Below are 21,380 nucleotides of genomic sequence, written 5' to 3'. Positions count from 1 at the left end.
GTTCCTAAGTGGCAGAGCAAAAGTGCCAATAATGTCTATATGCATATATATATATTTTTTTTATTAATATCCTAAACCCACCTATTAATTATTATGCTGAGGTCTATGCATGGTTAGCGCGTTGACCTCACAGTGCAGAGGTCATGGGGTCGATCCGGCTTTCCTGTGTGGAGTTTGCATGTTCTCCTTGGGCCTGCGTGTGTTTTCTTCAGTTACTCCGGTTTCCTTCCAGATTCCAAAACACGCATGGCAAGCTGACTGAACATTCAAAAAGTTGTCGTTAGGTGTGAGTGTGAGCGCGGATGGTTGTTCATCTCTGTGTGCCCTGCGATTGGCTGGCAACCGGTTCAGGGTGTCCCCCGCCTACTATCCAATGGCAACTGCTATAGGCTCCAGCATGCCCCGTGACCCTTGTGAGCATAAAGCGGATCAGAAAATGAATGGATGGATGGAAAGATGGATGTTCAGTTATGCTCCCCATTAGGGGAAGCAGAATCAGGGGTCACTGGGGGGATAAGGCCCCCACTTTTTGGCCTGGCTTTGATGTGCCCCTTTGCTCCTTAGATTTCAGCTCCAGCTGACGTGAGGGGCGTTTCCCTGCAGCAGGTACACCTGTTCCGTGTTTCCAATCAAGCCTGGCTTGCCAAGTTGCCAAGGCTTTTTGTCCGGTGATTGACCTTGCTCGCTGTTGTGCTTCAAGTGTTATTTACTTATACCTCACGATACTATCCATAGACAGTCTTGTTTGAAAATCATTTTGTTGTTTTATTGCTATTGTTCATTGTTTTCACGGAATAGAACTCTTGGTATTTTGTTTGTGTAGTCCCAGGGTTCCCATTGAACCTTGCCTTTTGACTGAAAGCGCTTGTTGTTTATCCATTGTTTTTTTTTTTCCTGGCTCCTTGTGACCGGCGATTTCTGTTTTTACTTTGTCGGTGCGCAAATGTTTTTATTCTCGCATTTTGTCTGAGCCTGCATATTTGGGATCCAAAAACATGGCCGCTTTATGAAATCATGATGAGATTGAAAACGCAACCAAATAATCTTTGCAATCTGGTTTTAAGAATAATGGTGTTACCTTATGTGTCATGCGGCAACAGGAAAGTGATTAAATATAATATATATAATATATAAATAACGACAGAGTGCACAGTATGCCCCAGTGTGGCATACTAGAGTATCTTTCCATTGCTTTCATAGAATTCTAAGGTCATGTGCTGCAATTGGCATCAACCCTCTCTTAAAATTCGAAAGTACATTCAGGACTGTGATTTGTCATCGGCAAATGGATTACCTTTGCATTACCTGACAACAGAGAAATGGACCTCTGGGATGGTTTTCTTCTCATGATAAAGACAATAAAATGAAGTAAAAACTCTGTATACTGCGTAATTTTTATGGTTGCTTTTCCAGGTGATAAGACACAAATGAAAGTGATTTGAAGTGATGAATGACAGTGTGAAAAAAAAAACGAATTCAAGAATGGGATCAAAAAGCATCAGAGGGAATGATGGAATTTACAAGGAATTTTAATGTGATGCTGCTGCTGCTTGCTTGCCAGCCTTCATGGTTAATTCACTTTCTACTATTCGGAGCTGAGAGAAATGAAAATCATCCGAATCCACTGGAGCTGTAGAACAACTAATACCGACAAGGAAAACAGTAAATAGTGTATGAGTTCAACACCTTGCATTTTGAGACTAGAATATCCCGCTGTGTCTGCATTTTCTTGTGCTCTTATATTCATAATTGTTGTGCACTGAAGACAGTTCAGTTTTATATGGATCACGTCAAACTGTGGTGTGTTAGTATAATGCATTTCGGTATAAATTACACAATCTCACAAATCTGTTTGCGGTTAAAATAAATGGAGAATGCCATGATTGGAGTCAGATGCTTGAAAGACCATGTAATTGAATAAAAGTGATATCACAATTAGTTAGTACTATGATCGGATCTTATTATCATTGTCTGTAATCGGCAGATCTCTCGCCCAAAGTCGACTGGGCATGAGCTCAAACTATAGAAAATGGATGGATGGCAGGAACAAGCCCGGCATGCTCTGAACAGTTAGCTCTGAACAGTTAGCTCTGACGCTAGCACTGCTCCACAACATCAGAGCCGGCCAGGCTAGTCCGCCAAGATTGCAAACCATAAAAGAAGGTACACAGGAGATATAGAAACCATATTAAACAGGCCTCTATATCTCCTGGAAATGGCTTAAAATGAGTTTTGGGAAAATAGTACAGGATATCCCGCAAATGATTTTTGGGTGGGTGCAGTTAGCCTAAAAAAGAAGGACGGATGTCATAGCTTATGTACTTGGTAATCCCAAGTAAGAAAGCGATAACTAGGAATTGAGGTACGTTCGAGTCACCTAACCAAGATCAATGGGCAGCAATTGTGCTGTAAATCCAAATAATGGGGAGGATGACATTTCGCCTCAGAGTGCAAGATGTATCCGAAGAACACAATTCAGAAAAATGGACTGCACAAGAGCTCAAATAGCAATTGACATCTTCATGGGCGAAATGAAGACTGAAATATTGGAGAATGTGCCTCACCTTTTACTGTTCTGTTTAGTCTGATTATAGCCAATATTGACTGTGTTGTGTTTCACTGTTTACTACAATAATATGGCTGTAAGATTTGACTTTTTCATGACAGTATTTTCCTTGCCAGTTGACTAACTAAACGAGGTTGTTTGTAAGCGCATTTAGTGAAACTGTTTTGTCTAAGCCCAGTCTTTCAGTTTTGATTTTTATCCCAAACAATTGCATTCATTTATATTTGCAATCCACAGTATTAAAGTGCTAAACAACAACAGGTATAAAATTAGCTTCCTCAGAAAATTAGCAGCCTCCCTGGAAAACTGCAGCTTTTCATTAACAGAGGTCCCTTACCATCGGACTCTGGAGTGTTTTAATAAAGCGGAAATTCACTGGATTGCTTAGATGCTCAGCCATGCAATGCTTAAGGGATCATTAGAGGTATTATGGGAAAAAAAAAATAAAAATCCCAATTTCCCTGCCCCAAGGTCAACACATTGCAGCATGTGATTGCAAAATGAGTCACATTCCACAACAGCACTTGGGTGCCTTTAGGCGCTCCATGAGATGCAAATCTATTATTTACCTGCAATCGTTTGTGTAAACCACATGGGAGCTTACGTGAATTCATACAGTACATCCAGTAGGTGCCGTTCCACTCCCCTTCATAAAGCATGTGTGCACTGAACGACATTAGTGCACAAGGACCTTTTCCTTGCATTTGTGAGTTGTGCTCCTGGGTGAATGATTACCCATTCATATAATCTTTTTGTGCTTTTCAAAATTACTCCATCTTTTCGAAAGGTTGCCGAGCAAGCAAAAGAGGACACTGGTATGCGTGTGAAAAGTAACCACATGCAGTACAAATGCAGCACAATACATCGGATTTGATTGACACTGATGGACACCATGCTGGGTACTTAGACACCACTGCAAACTCTAAATGCGACAATGAATATATTGTTGTATTAATTTTTTCGATGGAGTATTAATGTGTTGGGGTACCTAATTGTGTCATGGGGGCGTGGGGGCATCAATCAGTCCCAATTGGACTCAACTGGCAGCGAGTGGAGACATACTCAAGAGGCCAGTCGTCTGCATTCTTGGCACCCTTTCTTGTTTTTGTTTTGGTGGCTCCATCCTAACAGAGGGAAGGGAGCCTAGTCTGATACTATGGCTGATACTCTACTGCCATCAAGTGAGTAAGACACAAAAGTTCACACGCGCAGTCGAGTCTGTGTTGCATGGCTTGAGAACATTCGATGCATGTGATCAGTATTCATTTCCCGTGGTCGCCTCTCTTTTCATGGATTCATTCGAGGAATGGTTGCTGAACGCTGCAAAATTGGTCACTCTCACCTGGATTCACATGACTGGTCCGTTTCCTCTCCAGCTGTGTGAGCATACAACCCAGAAAGAAATCAAATGTTGCTCACAGCTGGTGAGTCAAATGGGAGTGTAGTGTGACGATTAGGACACATCTGCTTTTGGAAGTGCGCAGATTTCAGATTTGAATGTTGAAAAAATGACACCCTTGAAATAAACTTGAAAAGGTCCGGTGCTGAAAAAAAAACTGCTTTAAAAGGCCGAGAGAATGAAAGTGTCCGCTTGGTAATGACTGCATGATGGCATGAATAAAATCCATTGTCTGATTCATGGAAGGCTCCTTCCCATCTTTGGCATAATCATTTGAATGTGACGTGAATCAATCTATAACACTCTACCGCCCCCCCCCCACCCCCCATGCATATTATAGCGAGACTGTAAGCTATTATAGCGTGACCCACAGTGGAATATGCTGGGGTCAGTAAAGTTACACATTTCAGAACTGAGGCGAATCAATTATAAATCACACGACACATGCGGTCGGTGCATTATACATCACACGCGTGGGTTCGTCCTCGCGGGATTTTGATACCGCGCAGCGCTCGGTTTCATTGATACACTGCCGTCCAAGCACCAATATGCACAGAATCCGAAAAGCATATGTAAATACAGTATACCTGTATAATAGGCAGGGGGGAGGGGCGCCAGGAATTCAGGGCCCTCCTGGGGAAAAAAAAAAAAAAACACACACAAAACACAAACACAACATTTTCTTTTCCATTTGACAGCATCACTTAAATGTGACAAATGTTGAAATGTTAAATCTTTATGCAGGATTTCGACTCCGGTTTGTTTTAGATCTGTGACAAAAGTTGACCATCAGAACATTAGCTACGCTACATATGCGCAAATTGATACGTTTCAGCTGCCTTTACACAACCCCCCCCCCCCCAAAAAAAAACAAAAAACAGTAAGCTGTATTCATTGAATCATGTTTTCAATATTAAATCTTTGTGGCCTTTATATAGCTATATGAGAGGGAAAATGACAAATCTCCTCTCAGCACTATGCAATGCAGTTGGATGTCACTGTCGCTGTCAAACATTAAAATGACACCTCCCTCAAGTAAATCCGTGCATTATGTCTTTCTAAAGCCGGAATGTGATTGGTAGGCCAAGTTCGTGTCATATAATGGTTGATCCTGAAGGCACAGCTAATTACTACATCCAAGCTCAACAACTTGACCTATTGGACAGGACCATTGTGAGAAGAGTGTGATGGTTTCCAAAGCCTTGGACTTGATTTTTTATTTTATTTTTTTAGTCTTCAAACAGAAGCCTGCAGGGTAAAAGATGGCACATCTCTCGCTCCAAAAATTACATTGTGAGGCCTGCCGCGTTCCGGATTTAGATCGTACCAATATCTGCTTGTGGGATACAACTTATTTACAAACGTGTATTCTGCACATGCAAGCCCCAGGAATGTGACAAATAAATGTGAGAACTGATTCAGAATGCAAAATAATGACCATAAACATCACAGTTGACTTTTTTATCAAATTGCCGTTGGGGTTACAGATTCCTAAAATTCCGTTCTTGGCACATCGACCACAGCATTTTCACAAGAGCATTCCTAATACCAGCAATAATGGATACAATTTTACAAAGTTACAAAAGACAGGGAGAGTTTGTCTGTAGCTGACTCTCTTGTGTGACCTCATACATTTGGCATGATGCCACAGATGATCGTCTGCTTGGAGCTCCCACGTGTCTGTCAAGAGATGACACGGTGTGCAGTCATCGAAACACAGCTTGACAATGACTGTCGGCTTGGAAATTTGTGAGCAACAATTTGAAGATGTCAAGCTCTTAGAAGGAAATTCAAAGAATATACAATGTCGGAGACGCAAACCGGTGAGGAAAGATACAAAATATGTCATCTATCTTTCAATTTATCGAAATGTATTGGCAACTGTGTTATTCAAAACATACATATCCAGAGAATGTGATCACATTTCTAATCCCTTATTAAGTTCTGTTTACTCTGTACTTTGAATTTCAACAGCAAATTGTCATTTTTTTATCATCACCGGGATAACATTCAGCAAACCAAAAATATCGACAATTATTTGCCGATGTACAAAATTGTCTCCCGACATTAAACCAGTGACTAAAATATAAATGAGGGCACGTGCTGGCATGTTTTTCATGCTGTTGAACTTTATGAAAACAGGTCATAAGAACATCTCTCCGCTTCATATGCAGCTTAGGGGCATGACGAAAGCAAGTTCATTGGCTCAACTCAAGCGATATGCAAAGCAGCTGCCAACTGAAGGTTCAGCTTCTGGGCAAACTTCTCACATAAGTTCAGGTGAGAGCAGAGTTCTGACTCGGTCTCGTGTCCTCTTTTGGTATTTGCTGATGAAACGCAAGTGAGTATCGTTTTATAGTGTTTCGATTATTATTATTATTAAGATGGATTTATGGAAAGGTGTATTTTGTTGAAGTGCGCTATTGCTAGAATACTGTGTGACTGACTGTTGTGCTATTTTCAAAGAACCAGTTCTCAGTACTTTTGTATGTCGTTTCTTTCAATAGCTAGGAATACAATATCACCCTGAGTTTGGTTTAAATGATGGACATGTGTTCTTTTAAAGGATGGTCCCTCTCGATTGTGGTGGTATCCGCACATAGAAATGACATAATAATTATGAAACAGTAATGTAAGCTGTAATGTCAATGAGGCGTCATCCAAGCCTGTTGACAGCAAATCAAAATGTAGATCTGAGCATGTTTGGACACTTCTGTCTCTATCAAGTGTACTAAATGAAGAATCTGAACATTTTTCTCTCCCGCTCCTTGGATCTATTAAAATCCCCGAGATGTGACACGTTTTTCAAAGTCAACGTTGTTTTCCTCAGTTTTCCTGTTGATGTTTGCCGGTGGATGAGTTGGAATTGTCCGATCCGAAATCCGATGGCAGAGTGACGACGAGAGTTCGGAAATGGATTGCACAAGGTGAGCGTGACCTCTCTTGGTTGACTGTGAAAAATAAACAGAAAATCACACACACACACACACACACACACACACACATATAGCGCCCAACTCAAAAACACTTGTGTGTGTGTGTGTGTGTGTGTGCGTGTGTGTGTGTGTTTGCAGTACATGTACACTACATATAACTGAATATTTTCCATTAAAAAATTCATTCAGGACCAGCCAATTCTGGACCAAGTCTGAAAAGACGTTTAAAAACGTCTTTGGGAGTGAATGAGTTAAAACCCGCATTCTGAAATGAAATCTACGAAATGTGTGTTTTGGCAACATGAGGAAATGTAAAACATTGAAACTGGTCCACTCTTATTTTGACCCTCAGAGTGCTGCCTAACCTTTGCAGCCACCCTCAGCCAACCGAGATGCAAGTCGACCTCGCCATGTGCTTAAGCCTGAGCCAGCGCCGACGACTTTATCAACTTCTATCGATGAAACCCGCTTTGCATCATTACCCGCCCACCGGCAGCCCGCGAAGAACCAGCTCCCACTCTTTCCATCAACCCACCGCTTCCCAGTCCTCTGCATCTAGTCTCTCGTCACCCCCAACATCCTCACAACTTCAGAGCTGTTTCCTCAAGAAAGCCGGAGGCCTCTGCAAGAAGCGCGTGGTGTTTGCAGACGCCAAAGGACTGGCGCTCACGGCGGTGCATCTATTTATGCCCGACGCATCCTCCTTTGCTGAGCCACAACTCATCGAGTCCTGCCTAAACATAGCGCCCAACTCAAAAAAGACACACCAGCAAAAGTATCGTCTGGGCTTTCCTCAGCCGGCTCTGGACTCCAAAGCGTTCCTTGCACGCCTACGAGAGACAAATGTACAGTTGGAAAGCTGCAGCGTGTCCGAATGCTCCTTGCGAGGGAAAGTGCACGTTTGCCACGGCAGCACTGACAAGGCCGTCCATTTGAGGCTCACCTTCGACTCCTGGCAGCACCACTTCGACATCCCGTGCATGTTCTTGCAACAGCAGCGGTGCGGAGCTTTCGATGTGGACGTTTTCACCTTCGACTTGCGCTTACCTCAAACCATCAACCCAACTGAGTGGATAGAGTTTTGTGTGGCTTTTAGGCCCGGATGCGGCATGTCAATGCACTGGGATAACAACAAAGGAAAGAATTATAAGGTGTGCATGAAAAAAGATACTGGACAGTCTTCTCTTCCCAAGCACCGACCACCATCTTTTCCTTCCTATGTGTGTCCGTCGATCAGTATGCAGAACCATGCAGACCTAAACTTCTTCCAAGGAGGCTCACATGTTCAGTCTGAGTGGAACGGAGATCCCTTTGTTCAATTAAATCGAGCAGATGACAGTAGTCCAGTCAAAAGAGCTACGAGGACATATAAATAATGGAAAAAAAGGAATATGCTGTGTGAAATCTTCACTGTTTGTTGGATGTAAAGTGCCAGAGCTCAGCTGCCCTGCTGGAATGTGAATATTTAAATTGATGAAGCTCTTGTCATACAGTACATATCTGAGCATACTTTTCAACAATGGTTTTTTTTCTGGAGGGTGAGAGGCTTATTTTCCACAGACCCTTCCTCTCTTTTTTTTTTTTTTGGTCATATTTTTGTCCTCTCACCCTTTGTCATCCCTAACATTTGTTGAGAATTAATTCTGCAAGAAAATTTTATGAACATAAAAACATGCATTTTTGTCCGTTTTTTTTCCCTTACTTCAGACTGTAAAATGAACACTGTATTAGAAGAAACACTGTGGACTGACTTATTAATTTGAAATGTCATAAATAAATAATATATCCATCCATTTTCCTCACAAGGATCGCGGGGGGCCATCTTCAGGCAGTCGGGAGGGTGGGGGGGGGGCACCCTGAACCGGGTACCAGCCAATCGCAGGGCACACACAGAGACCAACAACCATTCACGCTCACAATCACACTTTAGAGTGTTCAATCAGCCTGCCACGCATGTTTTTGGAATGTGGGAGGAAACCGGAGTACCCATGCAGGCACGTGGAGAACATGAAAACCCCAAACAGGGAATCCGGAGCTGAAATCAAAACCTGCACCTCTGCACTGTGAGGCCGACACGCTAACCAGTCAAACACTGGGCCACCCCAAATAAAATATCAAACCATATTTTTCATTGCAATTGACTGACAACCAATTGCGAGTGCAGCACAGCTTAATTGTCAAGGTTAGCCAAGAATAGGCCAGACAAGTTATTTTAGACCATTCAAAATAAACACAAATCCAAGAAAAAAGAGGTGTGGCACAAGTGGACATAAGTTCTGGTGTAGTGAAGTTACTTCTGAACATCAGACTTAAAAATAGAAACAAAACTAAAATGTGCAGTGGGTATGGCACACACACACACACACACACACACACATACACACACTGATTGAACGGCCCTCGAGGGAAAGCGACAACTGAGACTTATGTGCGAGAAAGTACAGTATATTTTCAGAATACAAAGATCTTATTTTCAAGAACCCTTTTTTGATGCATGCATCGTCTCCCAGCACAGAACCGAAAATGAATGCTCTGCACACAAAGACACGTGAGTACACGCAAAGCTGTTTGACTCAGTTTCTTGGTGTCTGTTTCATGGCATTGATCACACATTCCAGACAGCAAGAGTCAGGACCCCAAAGGAAGCCTCGGGGCGATGTGGCCCGCATGCTCTGCATGGGTTAGCTTGTCCTAGCCACACCCAAAACTCTCTAGAAAACAAAAAATGTCTCTCGCTATCAGAATTTGCGATTATGTCTCCTTCAGACATAATTACACAGAAGAACTGTATTTGTTTCATGTAACCTGAACAATTTAGAATACCATCGGGAATACTTTAAATTATGGATGCTAAAGTCAAATATGGACAGGGATTTACCCCTGAACCAGACCCAAAAGTAAAATAATGGACTTTTCCTCCTCTAGCATCTGTGTGTGTGTGTGTGTGTGTGTGTGTGTGTGCGTGCTGGAATTGGGGCCATTGTTTTTGGGGGGGGGGGGGGGGGGTTCCCTGTGCAGGCCTGTTCCCAGATTCAAGAATGGAGTCAATGTGAGCTAGCGTAAAAGTAAGAGTGTCTCTTTCGTTCTTTTCGCCACCTGTCATATTTTTTGTTTTTTTGTTTTTTTTTGCGTCCATGCTTAAATAAATGCCGTTGCAGCGTTGCATATGTTGTGTTATTATTTTCTGTTAAATGTTCTGTAAAGGGCAGCCCGGGAATCCAGTGGTTAGCGTGTTGACCTCACAGTGCAGAGGTACCAGGTTCAATTCCAGCTGCGGCCTCCCTGTGTGGAGTTTGCATGTTCTCCCCGGGCCTGCGTGGGTTTTCTCCGGGTAGTCCGGTTTCCTCCCACATTCCAAAAACATGCATGGCAGGCTGATTGAACACTCTAAATTGTCCCTAGGTGTGAATGTGAGCGTGGATGGTTGTTTGTCTGTGTGTGCCCTGCGATTGGCTGGCAACCGGTTCAGGGTGTCATCCGCCTACTGCCCGAAGATGGCTGGGATAGGCTCCAGCACCCCCCGCGACCCTTGTGAGGTTAAAGCGGATCAGAAAATGGATGGATGGATGTCCTGTAAAGTGCTTTGTTATGGTATGCAGCTGCTGTAAAAAATAAAAATTAAAAAACACGCTAAATAAATCAAGAGGTAATGGTATTGGATTGGATGAGTGTGACGTGCACGTGCAAATTAAAGAATACAACCCGGAGCGCCGCGTTTGATTATCAAGCTACAAAGAGTCAGGAAGATATTTTTCCTGCCAACATCCAGAATTGGGTCAATCACAATCACGAGTATCAACAGGTCTGATACCATAAGAGAAATTATTTTGTTTGTGAAACACATGAAGGCTTTCACATCATGAACCAAAATAGTCGGAGACCAGGAAACTATTTATCAATCTCTGAATCTAGCATATATTGATCGGGCCATGTATTTCAAAACACTTCTGACTGATGAGTGGACAAACCCAACAAGAGACTTGATTTCATTTATTTTTACGCCTGCAGATGAGCGGTTCGGATAACGGATGGATGGGCAATGACATTAACGGAACAGGTGATGTTGATGTTGATGGTGATATCGACTGTGGAATTTTTCTAACTGTAAATTAATAATCTCCCTGATAGTGACTTCAAGTTTTTAAAAAATATGAAAATTGCACCACTTTTTTTCATTTATAAACAATTTCATTACCAAACAGGCACTGCATTTAGTTTCGGAGAACTGACTGGTAAGATTCAGTGTTTAATATATTGTCCACTGCACATTATAACTATGATTAAAAAAAAAAAATTGTTGATTTAATTCAACTGAACAACTTGTTCAACTATAATTCTTTGAAATGTAATAAACGTACCCTTAATATTCAAATAAATGCCGCCTTTTCGAATGATCGCTCCATTAAATTAAGATCAGAATGTATCTCTTCAAAATGCAAGTAAAGCCAGTAGAGGGGTGAAATAAATAACTTGGTTTTATTTTGCAAGGGAATCATTCAATCCTTCTTATGACTGACATTTAAAGTCTTGCACAGTGAAAGCGAGACGCATTGAATGATTTCAAATTGAAACATCTTTCAATAAATGCCATGATTATCATTTCTAATCATCCACGTCGTCGCTTTTAATGAACACGTTTGAATTCCGCTTTCAACAATCAACACAACATCGTGATAGATGTTTCTTGATAGTCATTGACGCCTCCAAACATTAGCTACAGTTCCTAGCTCAGGTTTGCTGGGGGTCTTCACTCGCACATGTGGCCGGGCAGGTGCTCGTGCTCGGGGTTCCATGGCGACCGGGCAAAACACTCTGCGGCCTTTCTGTCGCACTCGCAAATAAACATCTCACATTCGTTGTTTTTGCCTGGGGGAGAAAATAGACATTGGCCATGTTACGGTTTTCATGATACAAAACAAACAGCGATCAATATTCGGATGATGGGATGCTAAAATCTGAATTCATAGGGGGAACTCCATCCATGTTGCTGTACTCACTGCCACAGGTGACCTTCCTCTGCTCCTTATCGCAGCTGTAGTGATAGAGCTCCGTGTAAGGGTTGTCAAAGATCGGCCAACAATTGGGATGCTGCATAGCGTCGCTATAACACTGGTCGTGCACTTCGCAGCACCTGCCAAGGTAAGACAACATGTGAGGCAGACGGTTTAAGTAAATTCTCCGAATTTGAAGTGGAAATAAGGTTGGACCTATCCAGCTCATCCACAGGTGTGCCCGAGCCACCCTTTCCACAAAAGCAGCCGTAGTCAGCATAGTCCAAGACGGGCCAGCTATCAGGCATCACACACAGGATCATTTTTCTGAACTGGTTAAGAGCCCTGTAATCCACGGATTGAGCTGCAGGACATAACAAGACCCAACAAGCCTGGTCACAGTGTCCTCATTGACGTCCAGGATTAAACAACAAACCGCACAGCAGGCTCGCAGCGACTTACCAACAGAGAGGCTTAAAGCCAAGAGAAGCAGAGCGTTGAGGGTGTTCATCCTGAGAGCCTCGAGCTCAGTGGTAGCGGTGCAATCACTCTCGCATCAGACCCTCTTTATATAGTCCGGGACCTTGGTATCTGCAACGTCAGCTGTTCATACTGCACAGGGTCGCACGCTTCACAATGCACAGAGTTCAACGTACATATGGGGAGATGGTGACTCTCCCGCCGAGTGAACCCACTGAACTCGTTCAAATGCATTTAGTCTTGAGGTGGTCAGCAGTACAGTGAAACTCCTCTACAACGTAACCTACATGGGTGAAAATACCCCCTAGTGTGAAAAAAATCTTCATGCATTAACACAATTCCCATTTTCCTAACCCCCCCCCATACAACGAAAAAAAAAGCCTGTTGCGTTCTACGAAATCTTTTTCTCTGCTCTTTCCTCGCCAAGAGATTCACTACAACAAAGTCTAATCCAACAGCGACCTCTACTGCTTCGTTCGGAATTGGCAACAGCAACCACCACACTGGTTTACACGGCTCCGAGTTTCATGAACGCAGCATACTCATAGCATGACCGAGCATCATCCTGGCCTCCGATTGGCCAAGAGGGACCTCATTATCTATGTGTGTAGATACTGAAGCTAGATCCATGGAAGATAGAGTGGAATGCATCCGATTAGCTGCTCAGAGTAAATTGCTTGTGGCTCGACGGACAGTCAAATAAACGAACGTTTCCTGGATTGCTTTTAAAAGTTCATTGCATTACATCAGCTGAGCAAGGCTGTCTTGGGTGGCGATCAAGGGAAGGTCGAGTTAGAGACAGTGAGATGGTGGAAAGAAAAGCCACCGGGTCCAGGAAGTATTTGTTATTGTTAGATTCAGACGAGCATGGCCGTTGCATTGCTAAAATGGCTACGAAACGGACCTTTGGATGTCAAGCAGCTAAGACAAGAAGAGCTCTGATGCTGGAAGAGAGGGTAAAAGTGATCAAAATGAAAGACGGAGCAAGCAAAATAAAAGACATTATCCAAGAAATTGATGTACCGTATTTTCACGACCATTCGGCGCACCGTATGGTTGGGCGCAGTCTCATTAATGGGTGCTATTTCTGTATTTTACACATAGACAAAACGCACTGTATTATTGGGCGCAATTTTAAAGTGGTAAAACATACGCCAGCTTAAACATACGGCATTCATGCGCGCACGCTAAAAACACGTTAGCTTGAAGCATACGGTAGCATGCCAAGACATACAGATACAAGCTAAAAACACGTTTTTAAAAAGGCAACGGAAGCAAAACTGAGTTCCGTTGTATTTTATTTAGCCATTGTACAATGTACTCACGTTTTCCGATCAATCATCACCCAGAAATCCATCAAAGTCCTCATCCTCTGTATCAGAATTGAACAATTGTGCAAGTACCGGTAATCCATCAAAAACGCAGTGTTCCCTCTCGTTGTCAGTCACTCTCATTGCCATGTGGCTCCACAGAAATGACGCCGGCTTTGCCAAAAACTCGAACAACAGTGCAAGCAGACACGTTCGTCCAAGCAGCCACAATCCATTCGCAAATTGTGGCGTAACTCGCCCGGCGCTGCCTCTCACTCTTTGTAAAGTTGTGTTTGCCATCGATCATTAATTGTTCCCATGCCGTTCGCAACTTTACTTTGAACGCCCGGTTGATGCCAATGTCCAGCGGTTGGAGTTCTTTAGTCAAGCCTCCAGGAATAACGGCAAGCTCAGAGTTCATTTGCTTGACTTGGTTTTTCACCGCTGCTGTGAGATGGGCACGCATGCCAAAAGCATAACCGATGGCTTGAAGTTTGAACTGAGCTTCGTAGGCGTGTCTCTTTGTAGAATTTATTTTCGGGGGTTCTTAGAAAACAAAACTGAAGTTGTTTTGCAACAATGCACATAGCCACACTCTATACAGGTGTTGGTACCTGCTTGTAGCGTCCCTTTAGCGTCCACTTACACGCCCACCCTTCACTCATTGGCGGACTTGTTCCCCGCATGCCTGTCACTCACGTCTGCCTTTTCTCTCTCTCTCCATATATGTATATATACATGCCCACCCTTCACTGATTGGCCGACTTCTTTGCCGCATGCCTGTCCACAGTCACTTCCGCCTTTTCTCTATATAAACAGCGTGTCGGCTGTCAGTCAGGTTTTGGAACTCAGCGCATACACAAGACGCTCTGCATCATAAGGCGTCCTGTCCATTTTGGAGAAAATTTAAGACTTTTAATGGCGCCTTATAGTCGTGAAAATACGGTAAGTGAAAGTGAATGCCGATCGTAAATTTCGCAATTTCTTTCCCTTTTTTTTCTTTCTTCAGTGACTATATGAAGTGTCAAATAAGTGTGTGCTCATACTTATGCACTATTGTGTGTGTGTTGACATCTGAGTTCAAATTTGCTACAGTGAAAACCCCCTGTTGTGAAAAATTTCTTGCTGCAAACATGATTTCTTTGTAGAGGAGTTTCACTGTACTGCCATTTGTGTACAGCATGTGCAACACAAACTCAAAAGCAGATTGGGGAATTGTCAGGTACTATAGAGAGTATGAAGCAATTCTGTGTTGAAAAAGAAGTATGAACTTCAAGGTACCTGCTTGCAAAGTTATTAATTTTGGGCATATGTTTAATATGTTAAGAGGTTACATTTCAAAGATATTTTTTGCATTGCTTCATGAATATGCCCTGATGACATGTCAATAAATCACTGGTGTATAGGAGACTTCACTACATACTACATGTATACATTGACAGATTTTTCCACAGGGAAAATGCAATTTAGTCTTTTGGTTTGAAAAACAAACAAAGTTTTCATCAATGAGTACATTTTATCTACAGCTCCTTCAGTCCATGGTCACAGCATGACCTGGAGTCTGTCATGATTCTGTTTGTGACCAACAGGTGGCACTGTAGGGCTTCCCCTGCAGCTGCAAACCTGTTGGTCGTTATGTAATTCGTTGTATAAAAGGACTCCCACCCGATCACTCATTGTCGGGTCATCGTTTGCTTGTTTGCCGCTGTCATGCTTGTTCCTGTCATGTTTTTGGTCATGTTTCTGTTATTGAGAGTTTTTACTAAAAACTCATGAGAAGGCCTCATGAGGTGTGTCGACACACTGACACACTGTGTTGATACTGTGCTGATACGGTGTCGCTGCCCACTGCCACCTGCTGGACCTTCAAAATCCCTGCAGCCAACCCACTTGACAGACTGAACTGACTGATTTGATGATGAAGTGTATACAATCAAATCATTCACATTCATGCATTCATATTGTATCATTCAATGTGTTTCAATAATGTGAAAATCATGTGAATGAGGATGCTTGTGGGCTTTGTCTTCACAAATTTTTATTTCGAAAAATAAGATGCTCCAGTGTTTTCAATTTCAGTCAGTCGCGTTTCTTGCATGCTATTCTGTCAAATACACCCTGCTCCTCCCTCCTGCCTGCTTTTTGGGGTCCAGCACCACCTTGCAACGTGACAGAGTCGAGCCCAGCTGGCTGGTTGCCACTCAGTCGCACGGCTAGTGTGACTCAGCGCCAATACTGTTGATAAAAGAATGGATGCTAATGCTACATTTCATTGTCCACAACACAGTGCTGTGCGAATACATAAAAAAATTAACGCATGCAGACCATAATCAGAATCCTTTTTCAGCACTGGCATTGAATTTGTGGAAGCATGGGAATATGAAGAGGGTGCAGGTTAGTTGCTTGGAGGGAGGAGCCGCTGGTCGGGTGATGGCCCTCTGCTGGGGTTGGAGGGACGACGCCGACATCGGCGGCGGGGTTGACCATGAAGCGTCGCCCAGAAGTCCGATCGAGGACGTGAAGGATGCGGCTCGCAGCAGAGACGCCAGGAAGTGAGCGTGGCACTCAACTCTCCTGACACTTTTTTTTTTTTAAAGCTCCCCAAAAATACAAGCACATCTGTCTTCCAGGTGCCTCTGTTCGATTCGGCTGAAGAGACGTTCAAAGACCGCCTTGTGAAAACGTAAATTAGTGACGCCTTCAAAGGCACTAAGAAAATCAGTCAAATGCACCAAAACTGAAAATCCAGCAAAGAAATCACAAAATAAATTCTACAGGGGTTTGTGAACACACAGCAAAGGAAACATTTTTTTAACATCGACATGGACACAATTCTGAAAAAGTTGAGCCCCCCCCCACCTCATACACACACGCACATATATACATACACACATTATATATACATATATATATATATATATATATATATATATATATTAAAAAAAATATATATATAGACATTTTTCCCCATAATAACAAAATTGTCAATTTCCAGTGGTCTGTATCAAAACCACTGACGAATATTCCGTCTGCACAGTGCAGATTCTGTGTCTTCTTCCATCATTACTCCCTGAAGGAGTGAACAATTCCAAACTGAGGCTGCAATTACCACGGTGAGATTACTAGAAAATATTTTTTTATTTTAAATTAATAAAAGACACTGTAAACTGATTATCCCTCATGCCAAACTACATCCACCCAGGGATAAAGCACAGAGGTCCAATAAAGAAGTTAAAAGAAATTAGCTGTTTTCTGGATGATACAGTATGTAAGAATTATTCATCACGCTAAAGACAAACATATATATTTAATTTCCCTATGCTATTAGAGGCAACATCATGGTAACAGATAACACTAGTGATTTAAAGATCCGTGAATAACTAGCAACTTTTTGCATTGCAATTTGTATGAACGCAGACAACTATACATTATATCTAAGGCACTATCAAACCCTTGAAGGGGGAAAAAATGAGGCAAAGTCCATTTTATATGTTAAACTTTAATAAATGGAGTGACAATGGAATCGGGGTTCAAAAACTCTGCAGAACAAATGTGAATTACTTCTTATAATTCGAATGATTTCATACTGGCCTAGGGAGGATAACACAAGCAAACATGCAAATAAATAAAACACAAGTAAAAATGTAACGGTTATGATCACGATTCAAAAATCAGATGCGGTCTAACAGTGAACCTATTTGCATTCCGCAACTTTCATTAAATACGGGAACAACAAAAGAATCCATCGGTCCCCGCATCACTGGAAACCAAATATAGTCCATTCATCCGGATAACGGATGGATGGACAATGACATTAACGGAACAGGTGATGATGATGGTGGTGATATCGACTGCGGAACTTTTTTGAAGTGTAATTTAATAATCTCCCTGAGAGTGACCTCAAGTTTTTAAAAATATGACATAAAATTACACCACTTTTTTTCATTTATAAACCATTTCATTACGAAACAGGCACTGCATTTAGTTTCGGAGAACTGACTGGTAAGATTCAGTGTTTAATATATTGTCCACTGCACATTATAACTATGATTAAAAAAAATATCTAGTTGATTTAATTCAACTGAACAACTTGTTCAACTATAATTCTTTGAAATGTAATAAACGTACTGTACCTGTAATATTCAAATAAATGCCACCTTTGCGAATGATCGCTCCATTAAATTAAGATCAGAATGTATCTCTCCAAAATGCAAATAAAGCCAGTAGAGGGGTGAAATAAATTGTTAGGTTAATGCTGGTAATCTGACGCTAAGAACACATCAAGAACAGGAAGACTCAGGAGGCAGTCATGGTTGTCTTTCTTGCAAGAGAGAGTGCGCTAAAACATGTCTCGGTTCACAATCTCAGAGCAGCTCTCCAGCTGGTTCTGCCATGTAAACCGTTACAGGTTCCGGGGCAACTCTGAAGAGACCACGTTTGTCTCTTTGCATTTATTGGAAGGATGTCCCTCATCAGAATCAGAATCGTCTTTATTGGCCAAGTATGTAGAACACACAAGGAATTTGTCTCCGGTATAACACGCTGCATTAGTATCATCGTAAACAACAAATCATTGAACCATTTTAGAGTAACCAGTAGCAGTATTTGTAGTACAAGAAGAGTGACTACGTCAGTGACTGTTTAAGGAGTTAATGGCTAGAGGGAAGAAGCTGTTTAAGTGTCTACTGGATTTGGTGCGCATGGATCTGTAGCGTCTGCCTGAGGGGAGTAGCTGGAAAAGGTGGTGGGCAGGGTGCGGGGGATCCAGGAGGATTTTCCATGCCCTTGTCTTGATTCTTGCAGTGTGCAAGTCCTCAAGAGTGGGTAGGGCGGTGCCAACGATTTTTTCCGCCGTCCTAACTGTCCGTTGAAGTCGGATTTTGTCCTTTTTTGTGGCGGCCTGGAATACACGATCTTCTAATGGCTCTGGGGAGTAATTTCACATTCCACAACAGTTTCAAGGAGAGTTTCAATGAGAACACACAGTTCATTCCTGAAGTGATCAGACAGCTTCTGCTGGACGTCGGTGGTCCGCGAACACAGCTTGGGATGTCCCTCACATGGTGTCCTGGGGTTGATGTTATCTTCTCACTTAACAACAAGATATTATCTTAAAAGCTAGAACAGGAGCAGCCTAAGCTCTCCCGGTCCGACAAGTCTCCCATTATCAACCTACCCCATTGTATATGAGGTATTTGTGAGGTTTCACTCTGAAAGAGGTTTTAAAGTTACACAGAGAGTAAATATGGGATAACAGAATTACATTTATTCCAACCTAAATATCTTGGTTTTATTTTGCAAGGTTCACTCAATCCTTCTTGTGACTGACATTAAAAGTCCACACGTTCTTGCACAGCGAAAGCGAGATGCATTGAATGATTTCAAATTGAAACATCTTTCAATAAATGCCATGATTATCATTTCTAATCATCCACGTCGTCGCTTTGAATGAACATGTTTGATTTCCGCTTTCAGCAATCAGCACAACATCATGATGGATGTTTCTTGATAGTAATCGACGCCTCCAAGCATTAGCTACAGTTCCTAGCTCAGGTTTGCTGGGGGTCTTCACTCGCACATGTGGCCGGGCAGGTGCTCGTGCTCGGGGTTCCATGGCGACCGGGCAAAACACTCTGCGGCCTTTCTGTCGCACTCGCAAATGAACATCTCGCATTCGTTGTTTTTGCCTGGGGAAGAAAATAGACACTGGCCATGTTACGGTTTTCATGATGCAAAACAAACGGCGATCAATATTCAGATGATGGGATGCTAAAAATCTGAATTCATAGGGGGAACTCCATCCATTTTGCTGTACTCACTGCTACAGGTGACCTTCTTCTGCTCCTTATCGCAGCTGTAGTCATAGAGCTCCGTGTAGGGGTTGTCAAAGATCGGCCAACAATTGGGATGCTGCATAGCGTCATTATAACACTTGTCATGCACTTCGCAGCACCTGCCAAGGTAAGAGAACATGTGAAGCACACGGTTGAAATGAGTTGTCCGAATTTGAAGTGGAAATTAGGTTGGACCTATCCAGCTCATCCACGGGTGTGCCCGAGCCACCCTTTCCACAAAAGCAGCCGTAGTCAAGGAAGTCCAAGACGGGCCAGCTATCAGGCATCACACACAGGATCATTTTTCTGAACTGGTTAAGAGCCCTGTAATCCAGGGATTGAGCTGCAGGACATAACAAGACCCAACAAGCCTGGTCACGGTGTCCTCATTGATGTACAGGATTAAACGACAAACCGCACAGCGGGCTCGCAGCGACTTACCAACGGAGAGGCTTAAAGCCAAGAGAAGCAGAGCGTTGAGGGTGTTCATCCTGAGAGCCTCGAGCTCAGTGGTAGCGGTGCAATCACTCTCGCATCAGACCCTCTTTATATAGTCCGGGACCTTGATATCTGCAACGTCAGCTGTTCATATTGGGGAATTTTCAGGTACTATTGAGAGTATGAAGCAATTCTGTGTTGAAAAAGAAGCATGAACTTCAAGGTACCTGCTTGCAAAGATATTAACTTTGGGCATATGTTTAATATGTTAAGAGGTTACATTTAGAAGATATCATTTGTATTGGCTTCATTATTCTGCCCTGATGACATGTCAATCAATCACTGGTTTATAGGAGACTTCATTACCTACTACATTTATACATTTACAGATTTTTCCCATTGGGAAAATGCAATTTAGTCTTTTGCTTTGAAAAACAAAACAAAACAAAGTTTCCATCAATGACGCCTTTTATCTACTGCTCCTTCTGTCCATGGTCACAGCACTACCTGGAGTCGAGCCCAGCTGGCTGGTTGCCACTTAGTCGCAGTTCTCGTGTGACTCAGCGCCAATGCTGTTGATAAAAGAATGGATACTTATGCTACATTTCATTGTCCACAACACAGTGCTGTGCGAATACTGTACATAAAAAATAAACGCATGCAGACCATCATCAGAATTCTTTTTCAGCACTGGCATTGAACTTATGGAAGCATGGGAATTTGAAAAAGTACTGTTGACTGTGTTACCTGAGTGAGGAGATATACAGTATGTTGCAGCTACAAGACAAAAAGAGCAACGGTGTTGTCTTTTCAGCAAACACTTTATTTTTTTTTAAAAGCTCCCCAATAATACAAGCACGTCTGTCTTCCATAAGGTGCCTCTGTTCCATTCGTGCTGAAGAGACGTTCAAAGACCGCCTCGGGAAGACGTAAATTAGTGACGCCTTCAAAGGCACTAAGAAAATCAGTATAACACACCAAAACAGAATAACCAACAAAGAAATCACAAAATAAATTTGACAGGGGTGTCTGTGAAAACACAGCAAAGGAAACATTTTTTTAACATCGACATGGACACAATTGTGAACAATTTTTACCCCATAATAACAAAATTGTCAATTTCCAGTGGTCTGTATCAAAACCACTGACGAATATTCCGTCTGCACAGTGCAGACTCGGTGTTTTCTTCCATCATTACTCCCTGAAGGAGTGAACAATTCCAAACTGAGGCTGCAATTACCACGGTGAGATTACTAGAAAATATTTTTTATTTTAAATTAATAAAAGACACTGTAAACTGATTATGCCTCATGCCAAACTACATCCACCCGGAGGAGAAAGCACCGAGGTCCAAAAAAGAAGTTAAATGAAATTTGCTGTTTTCTGGACGATACAGTTTGCAAGAATTATTCATCACACTAAAGAC

General features: G+C 42.4%; 3 protein-coding genes across 3 annotated transcripts; 1 reads left to right on the top strand and 2 right to left on the bottom strand.

The window, feature by feature from the left end:
* The first annotated feature begins 6,251 nt into the window (after positions 1 to 6,251).
* Positions 6,252 to 8,692, top strand: ppp1r3c2a (protein phosphatase 1 regulatory subunit 3C2, duplicate a). The gene is made up of 3 exons (XM_086135009.1): positions 6,252 to 6,306; positions 6,796 to 6,892; positions 7,254 to 8,692. Exons 2-3 carry the CDS (start codon positions 6,879 to 6,881, stop codon positions 8,275 to 8,277), a joined length of 1,038 nt encoding a protein of 345 aa, XP_085991135.1. The 5' UTR covers positions 6,252 to 6,306; positions 6,796 to 6,878; the 3' UTR covers positions 8,278 to 8,692.
* Positions 8,693 to 11,363: 2,671 nt separating this feature from the next.
* On the bottom strand, positions 11,364 to 12,403 carry LOC147192105 (phospholipase A2, minor isoenzyme-like). The gene is made up of 4 exons (XM_086135620.1): positions 12,355 to 12,403; positions 12,109 to 12,256; positions 11,899 to 12,032; positions 11,364 to 11,767 (listed from the first exon to the last, which is right to left on the bottom strand). The coding sequence occupies exons 1-4, from the start codon at positions 12,401 to 12,403 to the stop codon at positions 11,649 to 11,651; spliced, it is 450 nt and encodes a 149-aa protein (XP_085991746.1). The 3' UTR covers positions 11,364 to 11,648.
* Positions 12,404 to 18,926: 6,523 nt separating this feature from the next.
* On the bottom strand, positions 18,927 to 20,022 carry LOC147192104 (phospholipase A2, minor isoenzyme-like). The gene is made up of 4 exons (XM_086135928.1): positions 19,958 to 20,022; positions 19,712 to 19,859; positions 19,502 to 19,635; positions 18,927 to 19,369 (listed from the first exon to the last, which is right to left on the bottom strand). Exons 1-4 carry the CDS (start codon positions 20,004 to 20,006, stop codon positions 19,251 to 19,253), a joined length of 450 nt encoding a protein of 149 aa, XP_085992054.1. The 5' UTR covers positions 20,007 to 20,022; the 3' UTR covers positions 18,927 to 19,250.
* Between the last annotated feature and the right edge of the window lie 1,358 nt (positions 20,023 to 21,380).

Source organism: Hippocampus guttulatus, chromosome 17, assembly GCF_054856545.1.
Source record: "Hippocampus guttulatus isolate MCC_2025c chromosome 17, RoL_Hgut_1.0, whole genome shotgun sequence".
In the NCBI taxonomy this organism is placed as follows: Eukaryota; Metazoa; Chordata; class Actinopteri; order Syngnathiformes; family Syngnathidae; genus Hippocampus; species Hippocampus guttulatus.
Note: the sequence above shows the minus strand (reverse complement) of the source record. Positions and strands in the feature narration are given on the sequence as shown.

Excerpts from the sequence above, each read along its gene's own strand:
- LOC147192105 (XM_086135620.1), bottom strand. The coding sequence starts at position 12,403 with ATGAACACCCTCAACGCTCTGCTTCTCTTGGCTTTAAGCCTCTCTGTT. Across the intron at positions 12,033-12,108 it reads CCTGTGGATGAGCTGGATAG|GTGCTGCGAAGTGCACGACC; the intron begins GTCCAACCTTAT and ends TTACCTTGGCAG. Across the intron at positions 11,768-11,898 it reads GAGGAAGGTCACCTGTGGCA|GCAAAAACAACGAATGTGAG; the intron begins GTGAGTACAGCA and ends TTTCTCCCCCAG.
- LOC147192104 (XM_086135928.1), bottom strand. The coding sequence starts at position 20,006 with ATGAACACCCTCAACGCTCTGCTTCTCTTGGCTTTAAGCCTCTCCGTT. Across the intron at positions 19,860-19,957 it reads GGCTTTAAGCCTCTCCGTTG|CTCAATCCCTGGATTACAGG; the intron begins GTAAGTCGCTGC and ends TATGTCCTGCAG. Across the intron at positions 19,636-19,711 it reads CCCGTGGATGAGCTGGATAG|GTGCTGCGAAGTGCATGACA; the intron begins GTCCAACCTAAT and ends TTACCTTGGCAG.